Source organism: Sipha flava, unplaced genomic scaffold, assembly GCF_003268045.1.
Source record: "Sipha flava isolate LNK unplaced genomic scaffold, YSA_version1 46_pilon_pilon, whole genome shotgun sequence".
Lineage (NCBI taxonomy): Eukaryota > Metazoa > Arthropoda > Insecta > Hemiptera > Aphididae > Sipha > Sipha flava.
Genome location: NW_020273250.1, coordinates 62,959 through 84,283, shown reverse-complemented (window position 1 = coordinate 84,283; position 21,325 = coordinate 62,959). Strand labels below are relative to the sequence as shown.

General features: G+C 30.6%; 1 protein-coding gene across 1 annotated transcript in view; it reads right to left on the bottom strand.

Annotated features, from left to right (window-relative positions):
* Positions 1–21,325, bottom strand: part of LOC112689703 (twitchin) — an 82,185-nt gene that overhangs the window by 17,248 nt on the left and 43,612 nt on the right. Inside the window, exons 60-114 of the mRNA XM_025563539.1 lie at positions 20,969–21,268; positions 20,728–20,894; positions 20,527–20,662; positions 20,154–20,435; positions 19,701–20,006; positions 19,483–19,587; positions 18,963–19,160; positions 18,770–18,894; positions 18,301–18,457; positions 16,878–17,177; positions 16,647–16,818; positions 16,449–16,576; positions 16,217–16,361; positions 15,100–15,236; positions 14,733–15,032; positions 14,537–14,672; positions 13,517–13,683; positions 13,170–13,451; positions 12,964–13,104; positions 12,721–12,879; positions 12,354–12,656; positions 12,003–12,284; positions 11,644–11,943; positions 11,428–11,563; positions 11,177–11,343; positions 10,955–11,087; positions 10,710–10,890; positions 10,492–10,636; positions 10,302–10,424; positions 9,861–10,237; positions 9,517–9,721; positions 9,079–9,384; positions 8,858–8,993; positions 8,052–8,218; positions 7,695–7,976; positions 7,450–7,633; positions 7,221–7,372; positions 7,064–7,163; positions 6,823–6,986; positions 6,228–6,509; positions 5,833–6,132; positions 5,592–5,773; positions 5,353–5,473; positions 4,990–5,268; positions 4,800–4,905; positions 4,504–4,709; positions 4,224–4,399; positions 3,880–4,167; positions 3,551–3,788; positions 3,185–3,481; positions 2,919–3,113; positions 2,658–2,845; positions 2,314–2,589; positions 1,942–2,217; positions 7–154 (exon numbers count right to left, since the gene is read on the bottom strand). Coding sequence (XP_025419324.1) covers positions 7–154; positions 1,942–2,217; positions 2,314–2,589; positions 2,658–2,845; positions 2,919–3,113; positions 3,185–3,481; positions 3,551–3,788; positions 3,880–4,167; positions 4,224–4,399; positions 4,504–4,709; positions 4,800–4,905; positions 4,990–5,268; positions 5,353–5,473; positions 5,592–5,773; positions 5,833–6,132; positions 6,228–6,509; positions 6,823–6,986; positions 7,064–7,163; positions 7,221–7,372; positions 7,450–7,633; positions 7,695–7,976; positions 8,052–8,218; positions 8,858–8,993; positions 9,079–9,384; positions 9,517–9,721; positions 9,861–10,237; positions 10,302–10,424; positions 10,492–10,636; positions 10,710–10,890; positions 10,955–11,087; positions 11,177–11,343; positions 11,428–11,563; positions 11,644–11,943; positions 12,003–12,284; positions 12,354–12,656; positions 12,721–12,879; positions 12,964–13,104; positions 13,170–13,451; positions 13,517–13,683; positions 14,537–14,672; positions 14,733–15,032; positions 15,100–15,236; positions 16,217–16,361; positions 16,449–16,576; positions 16,647–16,818; positions 16,878–17,177; positions 18,301–18,457; positions 18,770–18,894; positions 18,963–19,160; positions 19,483–19,587; positions 19,701–20,006; positions 20,154–20,435; positions 20,527–20,662; positions 20,728–20,894; positions 20,969–21,268 — 11,244 coding nt within the window. The remainder of the gene's footprint in view (positions 1–6; positions 155–1,941; positions 2,218–2,313; positions 2,590–2,657; positions 2,846–2,918; positions 3,114–3,184; positions 3,482–3,550; positions 3,789–3,879; positions 4,168–4,223; positions 4,400–4,503; positions 4,710–4,799; positions 4,906–4,989; positions 5,269–5,352; positions 5,474–5,591; positions 5,774–5,832; positions 6,133–6,227; positions 6,510–6,822; positions 6,987–7,063; positions 7,164–7,220; positions 7,373–7,449; positions 7,634–7,694; positions 7,977–8,051; positions 8,219–8,857; positions 8,994–9,078; positions 9,385–9,516; positions 9,722–9,860; positions 10,238–10,301; positions 10,425–10,491; positions 10,637–10,709; positions 10,891–10,954; positions 11,088–11,176; positions 11,344–11,427; positions 11,564–11,643; positions 11,944–12,002; positions 12,285–12,353; positions 12,657–12,720; positions 12,880–12,963; positions 13,105–13,169; positions 13,452–13,516; positions 13,684–14,536; positions 14,673–14,732; positions 15,033–15,099; positions 15,237–16,216; positions 16,362–16,448; positions 16,577–16,646; positions 16,819–16,877; positions 17,178–18,300; positions 18,458–18,769; positions 18,895–18,962; positions 19,161–19,482; positions 19,588–19,700; positions 20,007–20,153; positions 20,436–20,526; positions 20,663–20,727; positions 20,895–20,968; positions 21,269–21,325) is intronic.

Here is a 21,325-nt window from a genome sequence, read left to right as displayed (position 1 = left end):
AAATACCGAATGGATGTCTTGCAGTTATAGGATCAATAGTAATAGCAGGGTCAGATATTCCATACTTGTTTTCAGCCATAACACGGAATTGGTATGTTTTTCCAACAATAAGATTTCGAGCTTTACATTGCTGAGAAGCAACATAGTTGCTTACCTGTTAACGGAAAAAGCAAATTTAACTAAAATAAAAAAAATATTTTTAAACAAAACTGTATGATTTGAAAATGTTTTGATATACATATGTTAGTATAATCATAGGCGTGCGCACAGGGGATGTCAAGAGTGCTCCCCCCACCCCAGATTCTTAAACCAAAATGGCAAGGGCCCTAAAAATTATTATTAATTAAGTGTAAATTTTTAATTTTGAAAAATCCAAATATTATAAAACGGTAATAATGTGTTTTTTTTTCGAAAAAATATGAATTTCGATTGAACAGAATCGTGTGTTTTATAAAATTATGATTGTAATAGTTAATAAGTAATTTATTGATAATATTATCGGATTTCATAGAATATTTTGATATTTAAACGTTAATAGTCTATTTTTAACGTCCAATAACAATAAATAAAAATGAACAACGATCATTCAACAAACAATTGGTATAGTAGTTATAAGTGATTACTGTATAGTTCAAGTATAGATGCTGTCTTTTGCATTTATTGTAAACGTTTTAATATAAATGAGTATACAGTAAAATCTGTACTGTTCTATATTCGAAAGCTTAAGGTATTGGTTGACTTCACCAACTTCAAAATTTTTAATTTCTTATAAGCTTGCACCATATGGAATCAATTTTTAAAATTATTTTAAAATTAAGTTCAGAAGTTCAGTTTCTTAAATTTGATATGTTAACAATTATTAATTTTATACAAGCACTTAAAAGTTCATTAATATTAATGAGAAATTATACATTTTTGAAGAAAATGCCAAAGTATTGATATATATTAGTATTCCTGTGGTTAAAAGAAAAAAACGAGTCTGACGTTAGATGAAAATTATTCTGATAAATTTTTTTATGATTCCATTTATGAAAAAATCAGGTGTTCTGTATTTATTCTATTATCAGATAATTTTATCAATGATATAAGTATGAGATTTAATCAAGACAGCTTAGATTTAATTTGTACTGTAAGAAATTTATTGAAGTTAGAATAAAACAACAGTTTTTCAAATATTTAATTTAAATTATTCAATATATCAATTGATGGACTGAAATTGAAATTAAAATTCTCGAACATATGCCTGACATAACGAGTAGTACATCCAGTGAATCTGTGTATGTGTGGTTAGACTTGTTAAAAGAATGTGGTCAGTTAGACATTTTTAATAATATGTATTTAGTTTTAAAAATGTTGACCATTATACCAATAACAAGTGGTACATGCAAAATGATATTTTCTAAATTAAGAATTGTAAAAAAAATAATCTCAGATGTATTATGGGCCAAAATTGACTAGAATCATTAATACTAATAGTCACAGAACAAGAATTAGCTTGTACATTAGATTTTAATGAAATAATTGACGCATTCAAGAACGTTATTTTAAACGTCAATTATTGTTATAAGATATTGTATATCTATAAATTGTTGTGTAATATTTATTACAATGAATACGAGTATAGTTATACCAATTATTGTGGTCCCTAATTTTTATTGTACACCCACGGAACCAAAAGTTTGTATATGCCTATGAGTATAATATTTATTTTTACTCTAGTAATAATAGTGCGTAAAAATTAATTTTTTCATGTAATTGCACAACTTATATCCGTATGAATGTATGAAAACACTGTTGAATAGAGTACATATGTAATTTTTATCGACTTAATTTTTTTTTTTTTATGTGACGATTGGTTTAATTAAAAACGATTAATCATTACAAATTGTAACCACCATTCATTTTTATTCAAAGTAACTCAAATATTAAAAAAAAAAATACCTTTTGCCATGTTGTTGAATTGAATTCCTTCTTTTCTACTAGATAGTTTGTTATTGGAGCACCTCCATTATCTAATGGAGGATGCCAGAATAGTATTAAAGAATCTCCATTTAATTCATCAGCGTATAAGTGTTCTGGTGGTAGTGGTCTATCCAAAACTCTCACGTGTAATGTTGCCGTATCAAATCCAGATTGATTACGTAACTGTAATCTGTATTGTCCAGCATCTGTTCGTCTAGAATTTTTAATGACCAAACTAACAGAGTTACTGGTCATCTGAAATTTAAACATATATAATTTTATTAAATTACAATATTTACGAATTAAAAAAGCTTTAAATTGAAAATACCTCAATATATTTCGTATATATACCTGTATGTGTATTCTAGGATCTGTGTCGCTTATAATTTGGTCATTATTAAACCAAGTGGCAGTGGGCAATGGGAATCCAACATATGGAATATGAATAGAAAAATCATCACCAGCTTTCACAGTGATGTCTCTTACACCAGACAAATCCAAACAGGGTTTGTTAGCTTGTTCTTCGACTAAAATATTTACACTTGGACGACTAGGCTTTGATCTTCCTGCTTCGTTTACAGCAATTACTCGCCATTGGTATTCATCTCCTTCTTTTAAGTTTCCAACCTGTCAAGTTAAAATAGAAGACATTTTATAGATATAATAAATAAAAAATAAAAAAACTGTAATATTACAGTGCACAAAGTCGAATATATAGTCGGACATATAACTTCTGACCAATCAGAATCACCCTTCTTCTTTTGTTCCAAAATGTATTCTTTAATTTTCGCACCACCATCAAACCTTGGTGGTCTCCATGATAACACTACACTATCCTTTGTGATTCTGTCTGGTTTTGGTGCTTCAGGAGATTCGGGCACCTCTGCAATAGAAAATAATAAAACATTTAAATTATAAAACGAAAATAAAAATGTGTAAGGAATATTATAACTTACTCTTTTGTTCTTTAGCCGTCATTGGATTACTAGGCTTGCTAGGTTTACCCATACCAGCTTCATTTACAGCAAGTACACGGAATTCGTAACGGTTTCCTTCCCTAAGATCTTGTGCTGTGAAAGTAGTATTAGACGTGGGGTAATTATTACATTTCACCCAATCACCGCCTCTTTCTCTCTTTTGTACTATGTAACCTAAATAATAATAATTAAAAAAAAAACAACAATAATTATTGAGTTCAGACATATATTAGATAGTGTTTTACCAGTAATTGCTCTTCCTCCAGTATTAAATGGTGGAGTCCAAGATAAACTACAACTGTTTGGACTGTAATTGGTCACTTCAGGCTGTCCTGGTGCATCTGGTGGATCGAATGGGCTTTTCGCCATTATTGGACTTCCTTCCAAAGGTTCCGAGACACCATACATATTTTCGGCCTTTACCTTAAATACGTATCGTTTTCCTTCGTTTAGACCTTTGACCGTGAATGAAGTATTTGGACAGAAACCAGGAACTGTTTTCCAATTGTCCATTCCAAACTCAGACATTTCAATAATATATCCTTGAATAATAAAAGTCTATGTGAGTACACTTAAGCGAAAAAATACTAATGCAATAAATTATAATGTACCAGTTATATCATTGCCTCCATCATCATCAGGTGGCCTCCAAGCAAGCGTAACGGTATCATGTGTAGTTCCAGAGTATTGCAAAGGTCCCTGTGGTGCACTGGGGCAACTCACCACTGATACAAATATATCAGCAGAATCTTTTCCGGATGTATTTGATGCAGTTATTGTATATTTCCCAGCGTCTTTACGTGTTGAATTATCAACTCTCAGTTTAGTCAAGTTACTTCCAGTCACAGACTATACGTAAATTATGAAAACAAATTAGCATACAAATTTGAAATAATTATTGTTACGATTTAAGTAAAAAACAACATGTTGATTATCTTACAAGTATGCGGTTAGTTTCCGGTGGTTTTTCACCGTTTATAGTCCATTCAATTCGTGGAGTCGGGGCACCCGATATCGGTATGCTAATGTTAATAGGTTCTCCAGCTCTGACCTTTATTCTTCCACCGATTAGACCATCTAAGTGAAGTTTTGGTTTTTCTCTTGTTAATTTCGCTGTGTATACATCTGAAACTTCACTAGGTTTACTGGAACCAGCTGCGTTAACTGCACTTACACGATACTCGTACTGTTTGCCTTCGTGTACATGAGTGTCATCGTACTCGGTCGTCTATAAATTAACATTTATTATTTTTAAATATATTTCAGTCGTACTGATAATGTTACCTTGATTGGCGATCTAGTAATTTTCGCCCACCGACCAGCTGTAGACCTTTCTCTTCTTTCAACATCATATCCAACAATTGGTGATCCTCCATTACTCATAGGTGCAGTCCACATGATTTTAATATGTTCTTGGTCAACTTCAATGGCTTCGGGCTTACCAGGTCTTCCAGGAACATCTGTTAAATACGCGTATTAGAGATTAATAAAATCGTTGAAATATTGATATTTCGATTGGTATTTTATCAGATAATGATTATCAGTATTATCACACAAAACATACCAAATTGATTCTTGGCGATTATTGGTTCAGCTGTTGTTAATGGTTCAGATAATCCTTGTAAGTTTTCAGCCCGAACTCGGAATTCGTATCTTGTTCCTTCTATAAGCCTTGGAACCGTGGCATGCGTAAATGCTGGATTTATGTATGTTACTGCTGGTACCCAACCACCACCATGAGTCAAATCGCGTTTTTCAATTACATATGCTCTATAAAAATAATAAAGACGTAAGTAATTTATATTATAGTATAAAAAATTAAATCATCGAAAATAAAAAGTTACAAATTAAATAACTTACGTAATTTCACTTCCACCGTTATCTTTTGGAGCCTTCCAAGACAGAGTAACCGAACCGGCAGTGATATCTTCATATGTAAGTGGTCCATCAGGTGGCCCAGGTCTGTCTGTTATTTAAATATAATAATATAATATACATTGTATAATTAAACATACTTAATATTCACATTAACATAATATCATTTTCTTACCTAATACGGTAACGTTGAATGAACCTTCATCAGTTCCAGAACTGTTTTTAAGCAATAAATTATATACTCCAGAGTCTAATCGTTTTGAATTAACTTTGTTCATAATTGTGTGATATCCAATAGAAGTTATGGTTGTTCTGTTATCTGGTTTTAGTTCCGTTCCGTTTAATGTCCATGTTGCTTCTGGAGGTGGTTCACCAATAAAATCAATATCTACATGTAAAACTGTTCCAGCTCTAATGAATATGTCCTTCAGAGGAGTTTTAATTTTTGGTTTTACTATAAAAATAAAAAATAAATGGTTTTTTATAGTTGTTAAACTGACAAATTTGTAAAAGTTGATCAATATTTAAAAAAACCTACAGTATCTATTATTCACAATAATTGGGTCCGAAGGATCACTTGGAGGACTAGGACCTGCCTTATTAGTGGCAATAACTCTAAATTCGTATTCTTGCCCTTTGGTTAAATCTGGAACGATTGCCTAAATAATTAAATGAAAAAAAAAATAAAATTATTATTATTATTTTTATTATTATATTTAATAAAATTATTATAAAATTATAATTGCCTAATTTTTTTTTTTCATTTATATTTCTTACCTTTGTTTCTCTTCCTGGTACAGTGACGGCATTTACCCAATATGGACTTCCTTTTTCTTTCTTTTGTACTGTGAATTCGGTGACCGGAGAGCCACCATCAGTTTTTGGTTGTTCCCATTGCAGTTCAACGAAGTTTTCATCCCAGTCCGTAACAATGGGTTTCTCCGGAGCATCTGGCTCATCTGTATAAATAATTTTGATTACAAATAGTTAGTGTTTTATTATTACTTATTTGTCATACCGAATTCGTTTCTTGCAATTATCGAGGAATCCGTTTCTAAAACGTCTGATTCACCAATACTGTTAACTGCTTTGACTCTAAATAAATATTCACGTTTATGAATTAATCTTAAAACGTCATGGAACAACGATGTTGTCATTCCAGCATCAGACCATGTGCCTCTGGAAATGTCCATTTTTTCAATAATATAATGCAAAATCGGAGCACCACCGTCGTCAACGGGTACTTTCCACGTCAAACGGCATCCGTCTTTTCTAATATTAGAAACGTCTAATGGACCTACAGGAGGTGATGGCCGATCTACGGAAAACAAAAAAAATCATCAAGTGATCTAAAGTGAAAATGGACAGAAAAACGTGTTACATTGTTGTTAATAAATAATAAATGTATTTTACCTAGCACTGTTACGTTAGCAGACGCTGAACACTTGCCCAAATTATTTTCTAATGTCAATGTATAACGACCAGTGTCATTTCGTACCGAAAACGGTATTTCAAATATAACTTGGCTGTTATAGATTTGTATGTCTACTCTTGAGCTGCTCTCAATCGTCTTGTTATTAACACTCCATTTCACTGTTGGTCTAGGTGCTGCCTCGATTGGCACGGTGTAATTGATTTTATTACCAGCACGTACAATCAGATCAGGTAAGAATGTAGTGTCTATTACTGGTTCAACTAAAACAATATTATAATACCCAGATTATTAATTATTATTTATTATTTATCACCATATAAGTTGCTATAATTTATCTATTTTCAGTATTAATATATAATCCGAATTGTTTTTAGTTCTGATTAAAATTTTATAATTAAATATTCAAAAATGTATTTTGTTGTATTTTAAAAAATACAATTTATTGCCACTTTATGTTTGGTAATTGTAAACTTTTACACTTTATAAAAATATTTGATTTTTAACGATTATAATAGTATATAATAATAATACTCTTAGATTGCTATATTTGATATAATGGAGAAAATAACTAACGGAATTTGGGTTTGCAGATTATGACTTCCGATGGATCACTTGGATCGCCAGGTCCTCCTTTGTTTACAGCTATAACTCGGAATTCATATTCGTGACCTTCGGTCAAATTAGGCACAGAAGCCTTTGTTTTGTTTCCACTTACTGTCGTAGCTTTCTCCCAAGGCCTGAATTAAAATAAAATTATTTTTAAACATTTATGAATAAAATAATTGATAAAAATAAATGTATTATGTATAAGCACCCATATTTTTCTCGTTTTTCAATAATGTATGATGTGATTTCAGATCCACCATCTTTCTTTGGTGGAGTCCACTGAAGATCAACAAAGCTCTTTCCCCAATCTAAAAATTGTTAATTTTTTAAACTATATTATTTTTATGAATAATTTCACAAATTACCAGTTGCTTGAGGTGCGCCTGGTTTATCTGGTTTTCCATACGGGTCTTTGGCTGTTATACTATCAAATGTAGTCAACGGCAAAGACTCACCAATTTTATTCACAGCCTTAACTCTAAAGTTATAATTATGGCCTTCGATCAAATGATCAATCCTGCGAATATATTTATTGCAATATAATAATAATGATTTGTAAGTTCAGACACAGGAGTTAACAGTCAATGTATGTACCTCGTCGAAGTTCCAGACGGCTCACCAACCGGAACCCATCTAAGTGTATCGGCATCCATTTTTTCGACTATATAATGCGTTACTTCTGATCCACCGTCATCTTTCGGTGGATTCCATTTCAACACACACGAACTTTTTGTGACATCAGTGGCATGCAAGGGTCCTTCAGGTGGTTGTGGTACGTCTAAAATATTACAAAAGTTATTTAAGCATTAGTCACAAAAGTAAAAGTTATTACTAAATACCTATGACTGTAACTTTAACAGCAGCTTTGTCCATTCCATGAATGTTTTTCGCCACCAAATAATATATTCCATCGTCAGAACGTTTTGCGTCAATAACTTTTAATTTCGTCGAGTAATCTTGATTCACTATATTAATGCTCTCATTTTTCAAGATTACATCTCCTCTAAGAGACCATTCCTTGGTTGGTGGAGGTTCTCCGGATACTTTTACGTCAAATTCAAACATGTTCCCAGCCCGGACTTTGATATCTGAGAGAGTGTTTCGATCGATATGAGGAGCCACTAAAATAAATTTCTTTTATTAATAACAAATATTTTCAACATATTAGCCAGTATGGCATTGTAATTAATATTTACACTTTTTGAGCCTAGCAACATGAGGTAATGTTGGTTCACTCGGTTCACCAGGTCCAGCTTTGTTTACTGCACGTACCCTAAATTCATACTGATTGCCTTCTGTTAATCCGGGTACTATTCCGCTGTTTATATCACCAACAACTTCAGCGGCCTTGACCCATGTTGGACTGTAAATATAAGTTTAGGAAATTTTTTAAAAAAATATCGAAATAAATATATTTTATGTGATTTCATTTACACACACACACACACACACACACACACACACATATATATATATATATATATATTCGTATATATTTATAACATATTATATAAAACATTGTAAAAAATAAAATAATTTATCAGCAATAAATAGTATCTACATATTTTAATCAGTCCTCTATCAAAAACATATATCCTTATATCCTTATAACTCATTACTTTTTGTTTTTTCAATTGGATATAATACATATAAATAAAATCAATATAAGAACTATAACATTTTTTTATTACAGAAAAATTTCATATATCTACTTTTGCACAATAATACCTCTTTAAAATCACATAAAACACTAACTTATATACTCGTATTATATGTCTTAGTAATATTGATTTTTTGTTACTATTCTGAAATGTTTTAATTTTAAATATTTAATATGTTTATAAGAATTACATGATTAAATACAATTATACATTATTAATTTTCTACATTTATAATTTATAATTTATTTTCTGCCTAAAAAACTATTTAGGTACGTATAATATAAAAATTGGTTTAGTTTTAAACAATTATTTTATATAAAAATCTTTTTTTATTTTTGTACCTGAATTTATCTTTCTTTTCAATGATGTAACCTGTTATTGGTGATCCACCATCAGCCTTAGGTTTGTCCCAACCAAGCTCAACAAAATCGCTGTCAAAATCTTTGATGACGGGATTTGATGGTCTACTAGGAGCATCTAAAAATATAAATATAATTTTGATTCAATTGCATTGTCTATCGTTCTTGATTTTTTTTTGTATCATGGATAGTAAATATTTTACCAAATGGATTTTTAGCTTCAATGCTCTGGTTAGCGGTTAGAGGATCCGATTTTCCTTGTTTATTTACTGCCTTTACTCTAAATTTGTATTTGTGGCCTGGTATCAAGTCTTTAACTTCAAAGTTTGTAGCTGGTCCATCAGTTTCACCAGCGGGCACCCAACGACCCAGTGCTTCATCTAACTTTTCTATTACGTAATTCTCAATTGGTTGTCCACCATCGTCTTCAGGTGGTTTCCAGCTTAATGTACATCCTTCAGCATGTACATCAGCTACTTTTAGAGGTCCTTCTGGTGCACTTGGTTTGTCTTTAAACAAAAATTATAAAAATAATATTTTAAATTAATATTTAAATTATTATCTTAATTTATTGCGCACAATTTTTCAAAAATATTGTTAAATAAATACACATTAAATGACTACTTGGTTTCATTGCCTACCTAAAACTGTTACTTCAGCGTAGGCCGTATCTTTTCCGTTTATATTTTCAGCTGTTATCATGTATGTTCCGGAATCACCTCTTGTTGCCATACGAATAATCAGCTTAGTATTGTAATCAACGTGTGTTTGTTTTACACCGTCGCCTATTCGTATATCTTTGTGATTTTTCAACCATTTGGTTTTTGGTACCGGTTCACCAGTCACCTAGTAAATAGGTTTATAAAATTATTAAAATTATTTAATTCAAAATTATAATAAAATACGTGTACATAAAATTATTCACTGATTTTTTCTTAAACTAAGGTTATGATACATTAATAATAGCAATAACGAATAAACCTACTTTGATGTCGAAACTTATAGTTTGTCCCGCTTTGATTTTTATATCATTCAAGTTTGTTCTGTCAATATGTGGTGCCATATTTCGTGGCTTGCAAACAACTGTATTGGTTGGATCGCTAGCTTCACCTGGGCCTGCTGCATTTATAGCTTTTACTTGGAATACGTATGATTCGCCTTCTATTAAGTTTGGCACTGTGGCAGTAGTTTTATCAGCTGGTACTGTTATTGCTTTTTCCCATATTCCAGATTTATCTTTGACTTCAATTAAGTAACCCGTAATAGGTGATCCACCATCTTCCTTTGGTGGTATCCATTTTAGGTCAACAAAATTCTTATCCCAATCTGTCACTTCTAAGTTACCTGGTTTACCTGGCTCGTCTAAATAATTATAACTTATTAGTATGAGTTTTAAATAAATAATAGTACTGCTATAATATTATACCGAAAGGATTTTTAGCAATTATTGATTCTTCAGTTTGGAGAGGTTCAGATTCACCTTCTGAATTTACAGCCGTTACGCGGAATTTATATTCCTTATCCGGTGTCAAACTGGTCACCGTCAATGCTATAAAAAACAGTTGTAAAGTATAACTTAAAAAGAAAAAAAAATCAAATTATAATTTTATATAAACCTGTTTCTGGTGATCGTCCACATGGTATCCAACTGCCTTTTTGGACGTCGAACTTTTCCACTAAATAGTATTCAATAGGAGTTCCACCATCGTCTTCTGGTCTTTTCCAATTCAATTTACAGCCTTCTTTGTGTATATCAGAAACCTAAAATAAAAGTTAAATACGTAAATTCATATTTTATTTTATACTAAAATATATTTATCATCGTGTTTCTTACTAGAAGTGGCCCAACTGGAGGCGTAGGTTTGTCTGTAACTACTACGTTTATGATTGCAGTATCTTTTCCAGAACTGTTTACAGCAGTAACTGTGTATTGGCCAGTATTACCACGATTCACGGGTCTGATAACTAATTTCGTATAATAATCTACGATTTCGATGTTAACATGAGGTTCAGATCTACAAAATAAAAATGATTAAAACCATTGGTTGATTCATACGGCTTAATATTTTTGAATCTTACTTTAATGGCATTGCACCACATCTCCAATCGACGTGAGGAGCTGGTTCACCAGTAATAGCAGCATCCAATTTCAATGACGAACCGGCTGATAGTTTTACATCCATAAGATTTCGTCTATCAATATGAGGGGCCACTGCAAATATAAAAGCAACATAATGTATTGTTAATTCAATAGGTGTTAGTTGATGTTGCCTATAATGTTGTAGATATTTAAATACGTACAGTATCGTGGTTTTGCTATGAAGCTAGCACATGGCCTGCTTGGCTCACTTTGACCGGCTTTATTTACAGCAATAACACGGAACTGATATTCATTGCCTTCCACTAAACCATTAACAGTTCCTTGAGGTTGTTCGTTGATTGTTTCACCAGCTCTTTCCCATACTCCACTAATAAAGTTAAAATATTTAAAATTTTAATTGTTTTCTGTGTTAGTAACATAAATATTATGAATATTTTATTATGCATTTTACCTATATTTATCTTTTTTCTCGATGATATAATGGGTAATTGGTGTACCACCATCACTGAATGGTTTCTTCCACACTAAGTCAGCATGGTTTTGACTCCAATCATTGATATCCGGTGCACCAGGTGTTTCAGGGTTGGCTAATTATAAATTTACATATTCATATACATATTCACATTATTCATCACAATCAAAATGTATGCATTAACTAAATTCTTACTGAATGGATCTTTAGCAACAATAGTAGATAAAGTTTCAAGAGGTTCTGATTCGCCTTGACTATTTAAAGCCTTAACACGGAAACTGTATTCGTGTCCCGGTATTAAGCCAGCTACTTGCATTTCTGGGTCCTTAGTACGTCCTACTGGAAGCCAAACTCCATTATCAGGGTCAAACTTCTCTACCAAATATCCTTCCAATGGTTCACCACCATCATCTTTTGGTTTTTTCCATTTTAATGTACACCCATCTTTGTGTATATCTGACACTTCTAATGGACCTTCTGGTTTGCTGGGTTTAGCTGAAAATTCATAATCAATTAGTTTTTGTGTCAAAAATAATTATTAACGTTAAACTTACAAATCACAGTAACTTCTACTTCTTCTTCATCCTCACCATACTTGTTAGAGGCTACTATTTTATAAATTCCAGTATCACTGCGCATTGGATTTGAATGATAAAATCGTGAATTGTATGGAATGTTATCAATTTGATAAATACTATTAGTATTTATGGTAGTATTATTAAATGACCAAGAAACTTCAGGGGCTGGTTCTCCTGATATTTTAACGTCATATAAAATTGGTTCTCCTTCTTTTACAGTTATAGATTTTAGATTACGACGATCTATTTTTGGTGCCACTATAAAAAAACACACAGAAAATATAATTCAATTCATTAGTTGTGACTTATTTTTTTTAAAATACACACATTTTCTTGGTTTTGGAATTATTGATGCACTAGGTGGACTTGGATCTCCTTGTCCGGCTTTGTTTACAGCACGTACTCTAAATTCATACTCAACTCCTTCTTCCAAATCTTCAGCACGACCTTTGGTCACGGGTTCTTTCAGTTCACCTGCTTTAATCCACCTAGATGTTCCCTTTTCTCGTTTCTCTATAACATAACCAGTTATTGGCGATCCACCATCATTAATAGGTGCTTCCCATTCTAAATCAACGAAATCTTTGTCCCAATCAACAATCTTGGGTGCAGTTGGTGCATTGGGTTCATCTTAAAACCACGAAATAAAATATTAAAAAAGTAACTTAAATTTAACTGCATAATATTTTTATACCAAATGGATTTTTAGCTATAATTGAGTGATCGGCTACAAGTGGTTCAGATTCTCCTTCAGTGTTTACAGCAGAAACACGGAACGTGTATTCCTGACCGGGTATTAAGTTAGATAAGGTTAAGTTTGGTTCTTTGCTTCTTCCTGCTGGTACCCAGCGTCCTTAGAATAAAATAAAATACAATGTAGATTTTATCTTGAAAACATATAAAATGTTTGCTGTATGTGATGTGTAATGATTTTTACCAGTTTCAGTATCCATTTTTTCAACTAAATAATGACTCAAAGGAACACCACCATCATCAGCTGGTGGATTCCATTTTAAAGAACAACCTTCTTTGTGTACGTCTGATATTTTTATTGGGCCCTCAGGTTTTCCCGGCTTATCTAAAATCATAATCTGTATGATGAATTCACTGATACCTATAAAAAAATACAAAGTTTCTTCTTACCTAATACAGTGATATCGAATGTTGCTTCATCTTTGCCCGAATCATTTTCGGCTTTTATCACATATACACCTGTATGTGATCTTTCAGCTATGGATATTGCAATTTTGGTTCTATAATCTTCATACTCAACATTGAAGTTTTCTTTACTTTCTAAACGTGCTTTATTATGATACCATATTTTTGTTGGTGGAGGTTCTCCACTAATCTTTACATCAATTTTTACATGCTGACCAGCTTTTAAAGTTAAATTCTTGAGAGTACTTCTATCGATTACAGGAGCAACTAAAAAATTAAATATATATTACATAACATTACATTTTAAATTAAGTAATTTAATGTTATAATACCATTTCTGTCTTTAGTGATAACTGGGTCACTAGGCTCACTAGGTTTACTAAAACCACCTTTGTTTACTGCTATTATACGGAATGTGTACTTCATGTTTTCAGCAAGATCAGGTACTCTTCCTTCACATTTATTTCCAATTAATTCAACAGCCTTTTGCCATTTAGAACTGAAAATAATATAATAATTATTATACAATTATCTTTAGTCAATGTTTAATTTAAATCATATATATTTATTGAGTTTTTTTTTTCGTTATATTTGATTGTAAATCAATTTCAGATTTTGAGTAAAACTTGTTATGTATTGGTATTACCACACAATTTCGATCAGAAACATAACTTCGATCAATATAATCATAGCAAAGTCTTAGTACAAATTTCAGAACAGTTTTCTCAATTTGGGAAAAACTTTTGAAAAGTTTATTAAAAATTGACAAAATGTATGGCATATCAATTTTTGTTTTCATCGTACCTCAAAAACTAATATTATAAACTTAAAATTTTCACTAAATGCTTGTATCACTATTTTCTATAGATTCTATAATGATTAAAAGAATTTTTTAGGTTCTTTCATAAAATTTAAAACAAAATTTATCTTTATTTTCGAAAATGTCGATTAAATCATTTTTATTGAGCAAAGTGTCTTGATAATTTAATAATTTAATTTAATACATAGTTCTTCATACATATCTAAATATTAGAGATTAATGACAAAAAAATTTACCTAAGTTTCAATAAAAAAATTTAGTGAACATTTTTCAAAATATTTAGAACATTAAAAATGCAACCTAATTTATTAAAAACATGGTTTACCTAACATTTTTAGTAATGAAAACTGATCAGCAGAATTTTTTCACACCAAATAATTTCTTCGAGAATAATGATAATTTTTTTAATTTTAGAAGACCTATATAGTAAAATAATTCACCTATTCCTGTATTTCACACGACTGTGGAGTTCCATTCACCCAGAAGTCTCGTTCTTTTTATTTTGTAAATTAATATACAATTTTAAAATTACCTGTATTGATCTTTCTTTTCTATAATGTATGATGTGACTGGAGCTCCATTTTCATTTGCAGGTGGAGTCCATTTCAAATGTACGCTACTTTTGTCCCAGTCTTTAGCGTATGGTTTTCCAGGACGGTCAGGCTCATCTAAAAGAGAAATAGATTTTAATATTTTCATGTCCTTGAAAAAAAATAATCTTTACTTACTATAAGGATTCTTTGCTACGATTCCAAAATCAGTTTCAAGGGGTTCTGATTCTCCTTCCGCATTCACCGCTTTTACGCGGAAAAGATATTCTTTACCCTCATGTAAACCGGTCACTTCAGCTTCAGGAAGCTTAGAAATAGTTACAGGCACCCATCGTCCCATTTCGGTATCCATACGTTCAACAATGTAATGATCTATCGGAACACCACCGTCATCTTCAGGCTTTTGCCATTTTAATTCACATCCATCCGCTGTTACTTCTGATACCTTTAATGGACCTTTAGGTTTAGTTGGAGCAGCTAAAAATATACGAAACACGTTTTTGTTAATTTCAATAAATTATGCACTAAAATATTTTAAACTTACTGAGAACGACAATTTCAACTTCTGCTTTGTCTGTGCCAGAATCGTTCTTCGCAGTAACAGTATAAATTCCTGAATCGGAACGTTTAGCTTTTTGTAATATAAATGTCGTTTTGTATTCTTCACTTTCTATGGTTAATCTAAATTCAAAATTATAATATATAAATGTAAAATTTTGTGTATAAATATGTATGTTGATCATCTAAAATGTTATAAAAACCAAATAGGGACAAATGGACGCAAAAAAAAAAATATATATCTATATATATATAATTATAAGTTATAAAACCACTGATATTTTATGTAAATAATATAACTAATGGTATTGTATCATTATATCAAACCTTATCGAATTTTATCGTTTTGGCAAGAGGTACCTTTTATATCAATACATATAACTTATTGGTTTTTACAACTTAAAATAATTATCACACTTTATCGAAATATGGTGATACACGAGACTCGACAATATACATCTATAACTGAGATAGTCGTGTACAAATAGCATTCAAGAGTACATGTAAGATGTCATTAATTAATTCAAATCACGATGGTGATGTTTTTTTGAATGAATATTTTTGACATTAAAATTTACATATTATAATAAATATAAATAACTTATTTATTTTATTTACTGATTTATACATTTTTTTTTGACGTCCATTTGTCTCCACGTCCAAACGGCTATGTCCATTTGTCATAGACCTTATAAAAACGTATCAATATCTTCTTTAAACCCAATTTTTAAAATAATTATAAAATGTTGGTTGTTCCTAAATTTTATTACGATTAAGTATAAGTTTATGATAAATATTGTTAACAATTAGACACCAAAGAATGGGTAGTGTTTATACAAGATTATTTAAAGATTTGAGATGAAATAATACAGTAAAAAAAAAAAAAAACGTTTTGAATAAAGTGTAGATTATGTTAAATAGAAAAGAAGTAATGTAGAGATTGGTTCAAAACATCTAGAAGTACGATCATCAAACGTATTACAGTGACTTATTTTCCTATTTATATTAAACTTTGAAGATAGTAATAAAACTTTATGACATATATTAAATACAATTTAAATTATTTTACTTTATAATATCATAATTTAAAATTTATTATTTACCTATCATTAAATAATATTGCTTGTCCATTCAAAGTCCACGTTATAGTAGGAGCGGGTTCTCCTTGAACATCTGCTTCAAATTTCAAGAATTTTCCTCTGCGAATTTCTTTCTTGTCCAAATTTTTGCGGTCAATCTTAGGCGCCACTATTTGATAAAATTTAAAGTATGAAGCGTCAAATAAACATAATTTTGACTATAGACACTCAATCATATAATAAATAAATAACATACTAAATCGTGGTTTTGCGACAACAGATTTTGAAATGTCACTTGGTATGCTCGGTCCAACTTTATTAACTGCAATTACTCTGAACTCGTATTCGTGACCTTCAATTACATCTGTTACTCGGCCAGAGCGTCTATTAAATTAAAAAAATACAAATTTATATATAGGCTTATAAAAGAATAAGAAATAATACTAAAACGCACTTATTGGGAAGAACGAGTGCTTTAACCCAGTTTCTCTCATCTTTATCTCTCATCTCAACAATGTAACTTTCAATTGGAGCACCTCCATCGGAATCAGGAGCTTCCCATTCAAGATCAATAAATGATTTATCCCAATTCGTTGGTTTCGGCTTTCCAGGTTTGCTTGGTTCATCTATTTAAAACGGAAATTAAAAATTTGTCTTTATTATATAAATTAAAAATGTATATTACCGAATGGATTTTTCGCTACTATAAACTTATCAGCTTCTAGATCATCTGATTCTCCTTCTTTATTAACTGCTCTCACACGGAATTTATATTGTTTTCCTTCTTGTAAACCAGTGATGTTTGCTTCTGGTTCATTAGATTTTCCACATGGAATCCATTGACCAGTTAATGGATCAAGTTTTTCAATTTCATAATATTCAATTGGTGCTCCTCCGTCATCTTCTGGTTTTTTCCATTTCAATTTGCAACCATTCTTTGTCACATCGAATACTTCAAGTGGACCACCAGGTTTTGTGGGTTTTCCTAAAAATGTATAATGTGAAAATTTAATGTATTTTGTTTATAATAAATAAAAGAAATATTAATATCATTATTTTTATGATATTTTTTAAATGCCCAACTCTTTTAGTACCAACAAATATTTGAATAAGTAATTGAAAAAAAATAACTATAGAGATATTTAATTTTGTATAATTTGAATATTGTATTATAATATTAAACAAGTATTTTATTTTTATCAGGGACTGCAACTGTTTGAATTTATCGTTATCGGTCCTGACATTGGTTCTCAGAAAATAAAATAACTGTTCCAGTTTGGTTTCGGTTTTTTGTTAAAAAAATAAAGATGCCGGTTCCTGTTACTAGTAAAATATAATATTATTTCTCATCTAGTGAATATACTATAATACTATAATATATACCATCTTTCACCAGTTATAGTGCATTATAAGAATGATACAATAGTAATAAACGAACAATTACATTACAATATAATGCTAACCATCAAAATCACTCTCTATGAAATACATAAAACATAGTGGTACTATTATAGAATCAAAAATTATAGTTAACAAGATATTATTTTCGATTGACGAAACGTTTTGTTTACGCTTCGTTTGCATTAATAATACACTAGCGGGCAATGTGCCTATTTTATTATTATCCTTGTTTTTTTCGAAGATAATATAATATTGATTTCAAACATGGTGTATTTTGGGAAAAATCTTTCCAAATACTATTATTTTGTAATAAATATACACATAATAAATACTTCAAAAGTATAATAATTTTAAATAGTTATCTATCCAGAATACGAATTTTGTGCGGTTCTAGTTATAAACATTATGAGAATGGATCCGTGATTATTTATGAACAGAGTAATAATATCTAATTTGTTATGCTAAATCAAACCATTTTATTTTGAGAGTCTTTATAATTTAAAAATTCTTGTTCAGTTCTGGTATTTAATTTATCAATATAAAGGTTTCGGTTTCTATAATTTAAAAGGTTCCTGTACAAAAACCGGTTCTTTTCGGTTCGGTTTCTGTCCTTGATATTAATGTTATAATTATGTAGGTATAGGATAATGATGATAAATTATGAAGTAGATAAATCATATTTAATTTAATTTAAAAATAATTTTTACCTAAGATAGTGATGTCAAATGTAGCTGTATCTTCGCCTACAGAGTTTTTGGCTTTTATTGTGTAAACACCACTATGAGCACGTAAAGCTTTCACGATCATTAGTTTCGTATTGTATTCCATGTTATTTATTTCGAGTGAATTTCCAGTAGTCAATTCCTAAAATAAAAATATGTGTGATATAATCGTAGTTTTTCAAGTAACATTTGTAATAATGTTAAAAATGATGTTTATTTTATGAACCATAAAATATAATAATTTGTTTATAAAATAAAATGTATGTATGAAATAATAATGTATAGAATAATGGATATTTCAAAGGTCATCATAATATATACATTAAACAGGTCATCTGAGAGGTATGCAATTTCATGATTTTAAATTTTGTTATAAATTATTTTATAAACAATAAATATTTAAAAACCAATCGGTTGAATAATGTAACTTAATTTATTATTTATAATATCTTACAGCGTCTTTAAATGACCACGTAACGGTAGGTACAGGTTCTCCACTAATATTCACGTCAATTAATTTTGTGTGTCCGACTTTCATGATTATGTTTTGTAAATTAGTTCTATCAATTCTTGGTTTCACTATAAAAAATATATGACATTGTAAAATGGTGTATTAAAAAAAAAAAAAAATTTAATTATTAGCTTACTGAATTTTGCTTTAGCGATATGAGGAAGAGACTCTTCACTAGGTTCACCAATTCCAGCTTTGTTTACAGCACGTATTCGGAATTTGTATTGCTGTCCGTTTTCTAATTTTAGAACTTTGCCTTTGCAAACATTTCCTGGGATTTCCGCAGCTTTTACGAACGAGCTATCATATTTGCCTTTCATTTCGATTATATATCCTAAATGTTAAAATTAAGTTAATTTTAGTACAGTATTTTTTTAAATATAGTTAATTTTAATTATTATACTTTTTGTTTATGAATAAACATAAATAATATTTATTAAATTGCTTATTTTATTAACTTGATACTTTAAACACTATACTTGAGCTATGAAATTAATAATTTTAAAAGTAGGTACATATACTTTTAATACTTTTAGTACTCTTTATACAGTTTATAATTAAATATAAGTTATTCACATTCAAATATGTTCAAACACATGTGATATTTCATGTTAACAACGTCAGTAGAAACGTAATGTTATAATTTTTACACTAACCTGTAATAGGAGCTCCACCATCCCTTATTGGCGCATCCCATTTTAATTCCACCATATTTTCGTCATAATCAATCACTTCCGGTAATCCTGGAGCACCCGGAATGTCTATTAAATAAATAAATGTCTAAATAAATGAGTACGAGACTGATAAAAAAAAATGTTCAAATCGTAAACTATAAATGTAATATAGTTATAATATAAGTAAAATAAATAGTTACCATAAGGATTTTTAGCAAGAATTGAAGCATCTGTTTCTAATGGCTCTGATTCTCCCTCTTCGTTTAACGCTTTAACTCGGAATTGATACTTTCTATTTGGTTCAAGACCGCTTATCTTGTGTTCAGTTTTTGTTGGATCAACAAATCCAGCCGGTACCCATTTTCCAGTTGTAGTATCCATTTTTTCTACTAAATATCCAGTAAGTGGTAGGCCACCATCATCTTTAGGCTTATTCCAATTTAACGTACAGCCTTCTTTATGTACGTCAGTAACCTCAAGTGGTCCCACTGGAGGTCCTGGTTTGTCTGTGAAGTAAAAATAAAAGATTTTTTAATAATAACTGAAGATTTGAGCTAATAAGTAGTGTATTTACTAATAATTATTTATTTAATATTTAGATAAAATACTACGACTTTATTCATAATGAAGACAAATAATATACTATATTGTACCTAGGATAATAACTTCTACAGTAGCTTCATCGAAACCGGACGCATTCTCAGCCCGTAAACTGTATAGTCCTGTACTTTTTCTTGTATTATCAGATAACACGAGTTTTGTATTGTAATCCTCATTATCAATTTTCACCGAACGCCCATTTGTCAGTGGTTTACTACCGAAAGACCATGTCATAGTTGGTGGTGGTTCACCACGTACGTCAACATCAAATTTCACGACTTGACCAACCCTAACAACCACTTTTTGTAATTTATCTCGATTGATAAATGGCTTCACTAAATTATTAAATAAAAATAAAAATAATATTAGTTATTATTTTATTATTTTATTTGAAAAATGTTCTCAATTATTTAAACATGTACGTACAGTTCTTTGCTTTTGCAGTATGCATTTTAGTAGCATCACTTGGTTCAGATGGTCCTGCTTTGTTCACAGCACGCACTCTGAATTGATACTGGTTTCCTTCTACTAGATTTTTCACAGTTGCTTGACAAGCAGGAGTCTGCAATTATACTCAAAGTCAAAAATCAATTTCGTGAAATGAATAATTTTACCGTTTTTACGCACTTTTGTAGTTAAAATTTCATCCCACACCGTGGAAAGTTTCTCTTTCTTTTCAATAACATAACCGGTGATTGGTGCTCCACCATCATGTTTTGGTTCTTGCCATGTTAAATCAACTCTATCAACATCCCAGTCAGTGATCTTTGGTGTTCCAGGTTTACCAGGAATTTCTACGTTAATTATTCGAAGTTATTGATAAATTATATTCCTAGGTGGTTATTTTGTTATTATTTATTTTATTTACCATATGGATTCTTTGAAATAATGCTACCATCACTTTCTAATGGTTCAGATTCACCCTCTTCGTTCAAAGCCTTTACTCTGAAGGAGTACTCGTGGCCTTCTTGTAAGCCTTTAACGTCCATTTCAGGTTCTTGTGTACGACCAACTGGAATCCAGCGTCCAGTTTGAGAGTCCATTTTTTCCACCACATAAGCCGTAATCGGTTTTCCGCCATCATCTTTTGGTTTGTCCCATTTAACTTTAGCTCCACTGCTTGTAACGTCTTTAACTTTGAGTGGACCTTGAGGTCTAGTTGGAGGGCCTGTACACAATAAAAGTGTTAGGTACACAAAGAGATATTCGTATATTTGAATTTCAT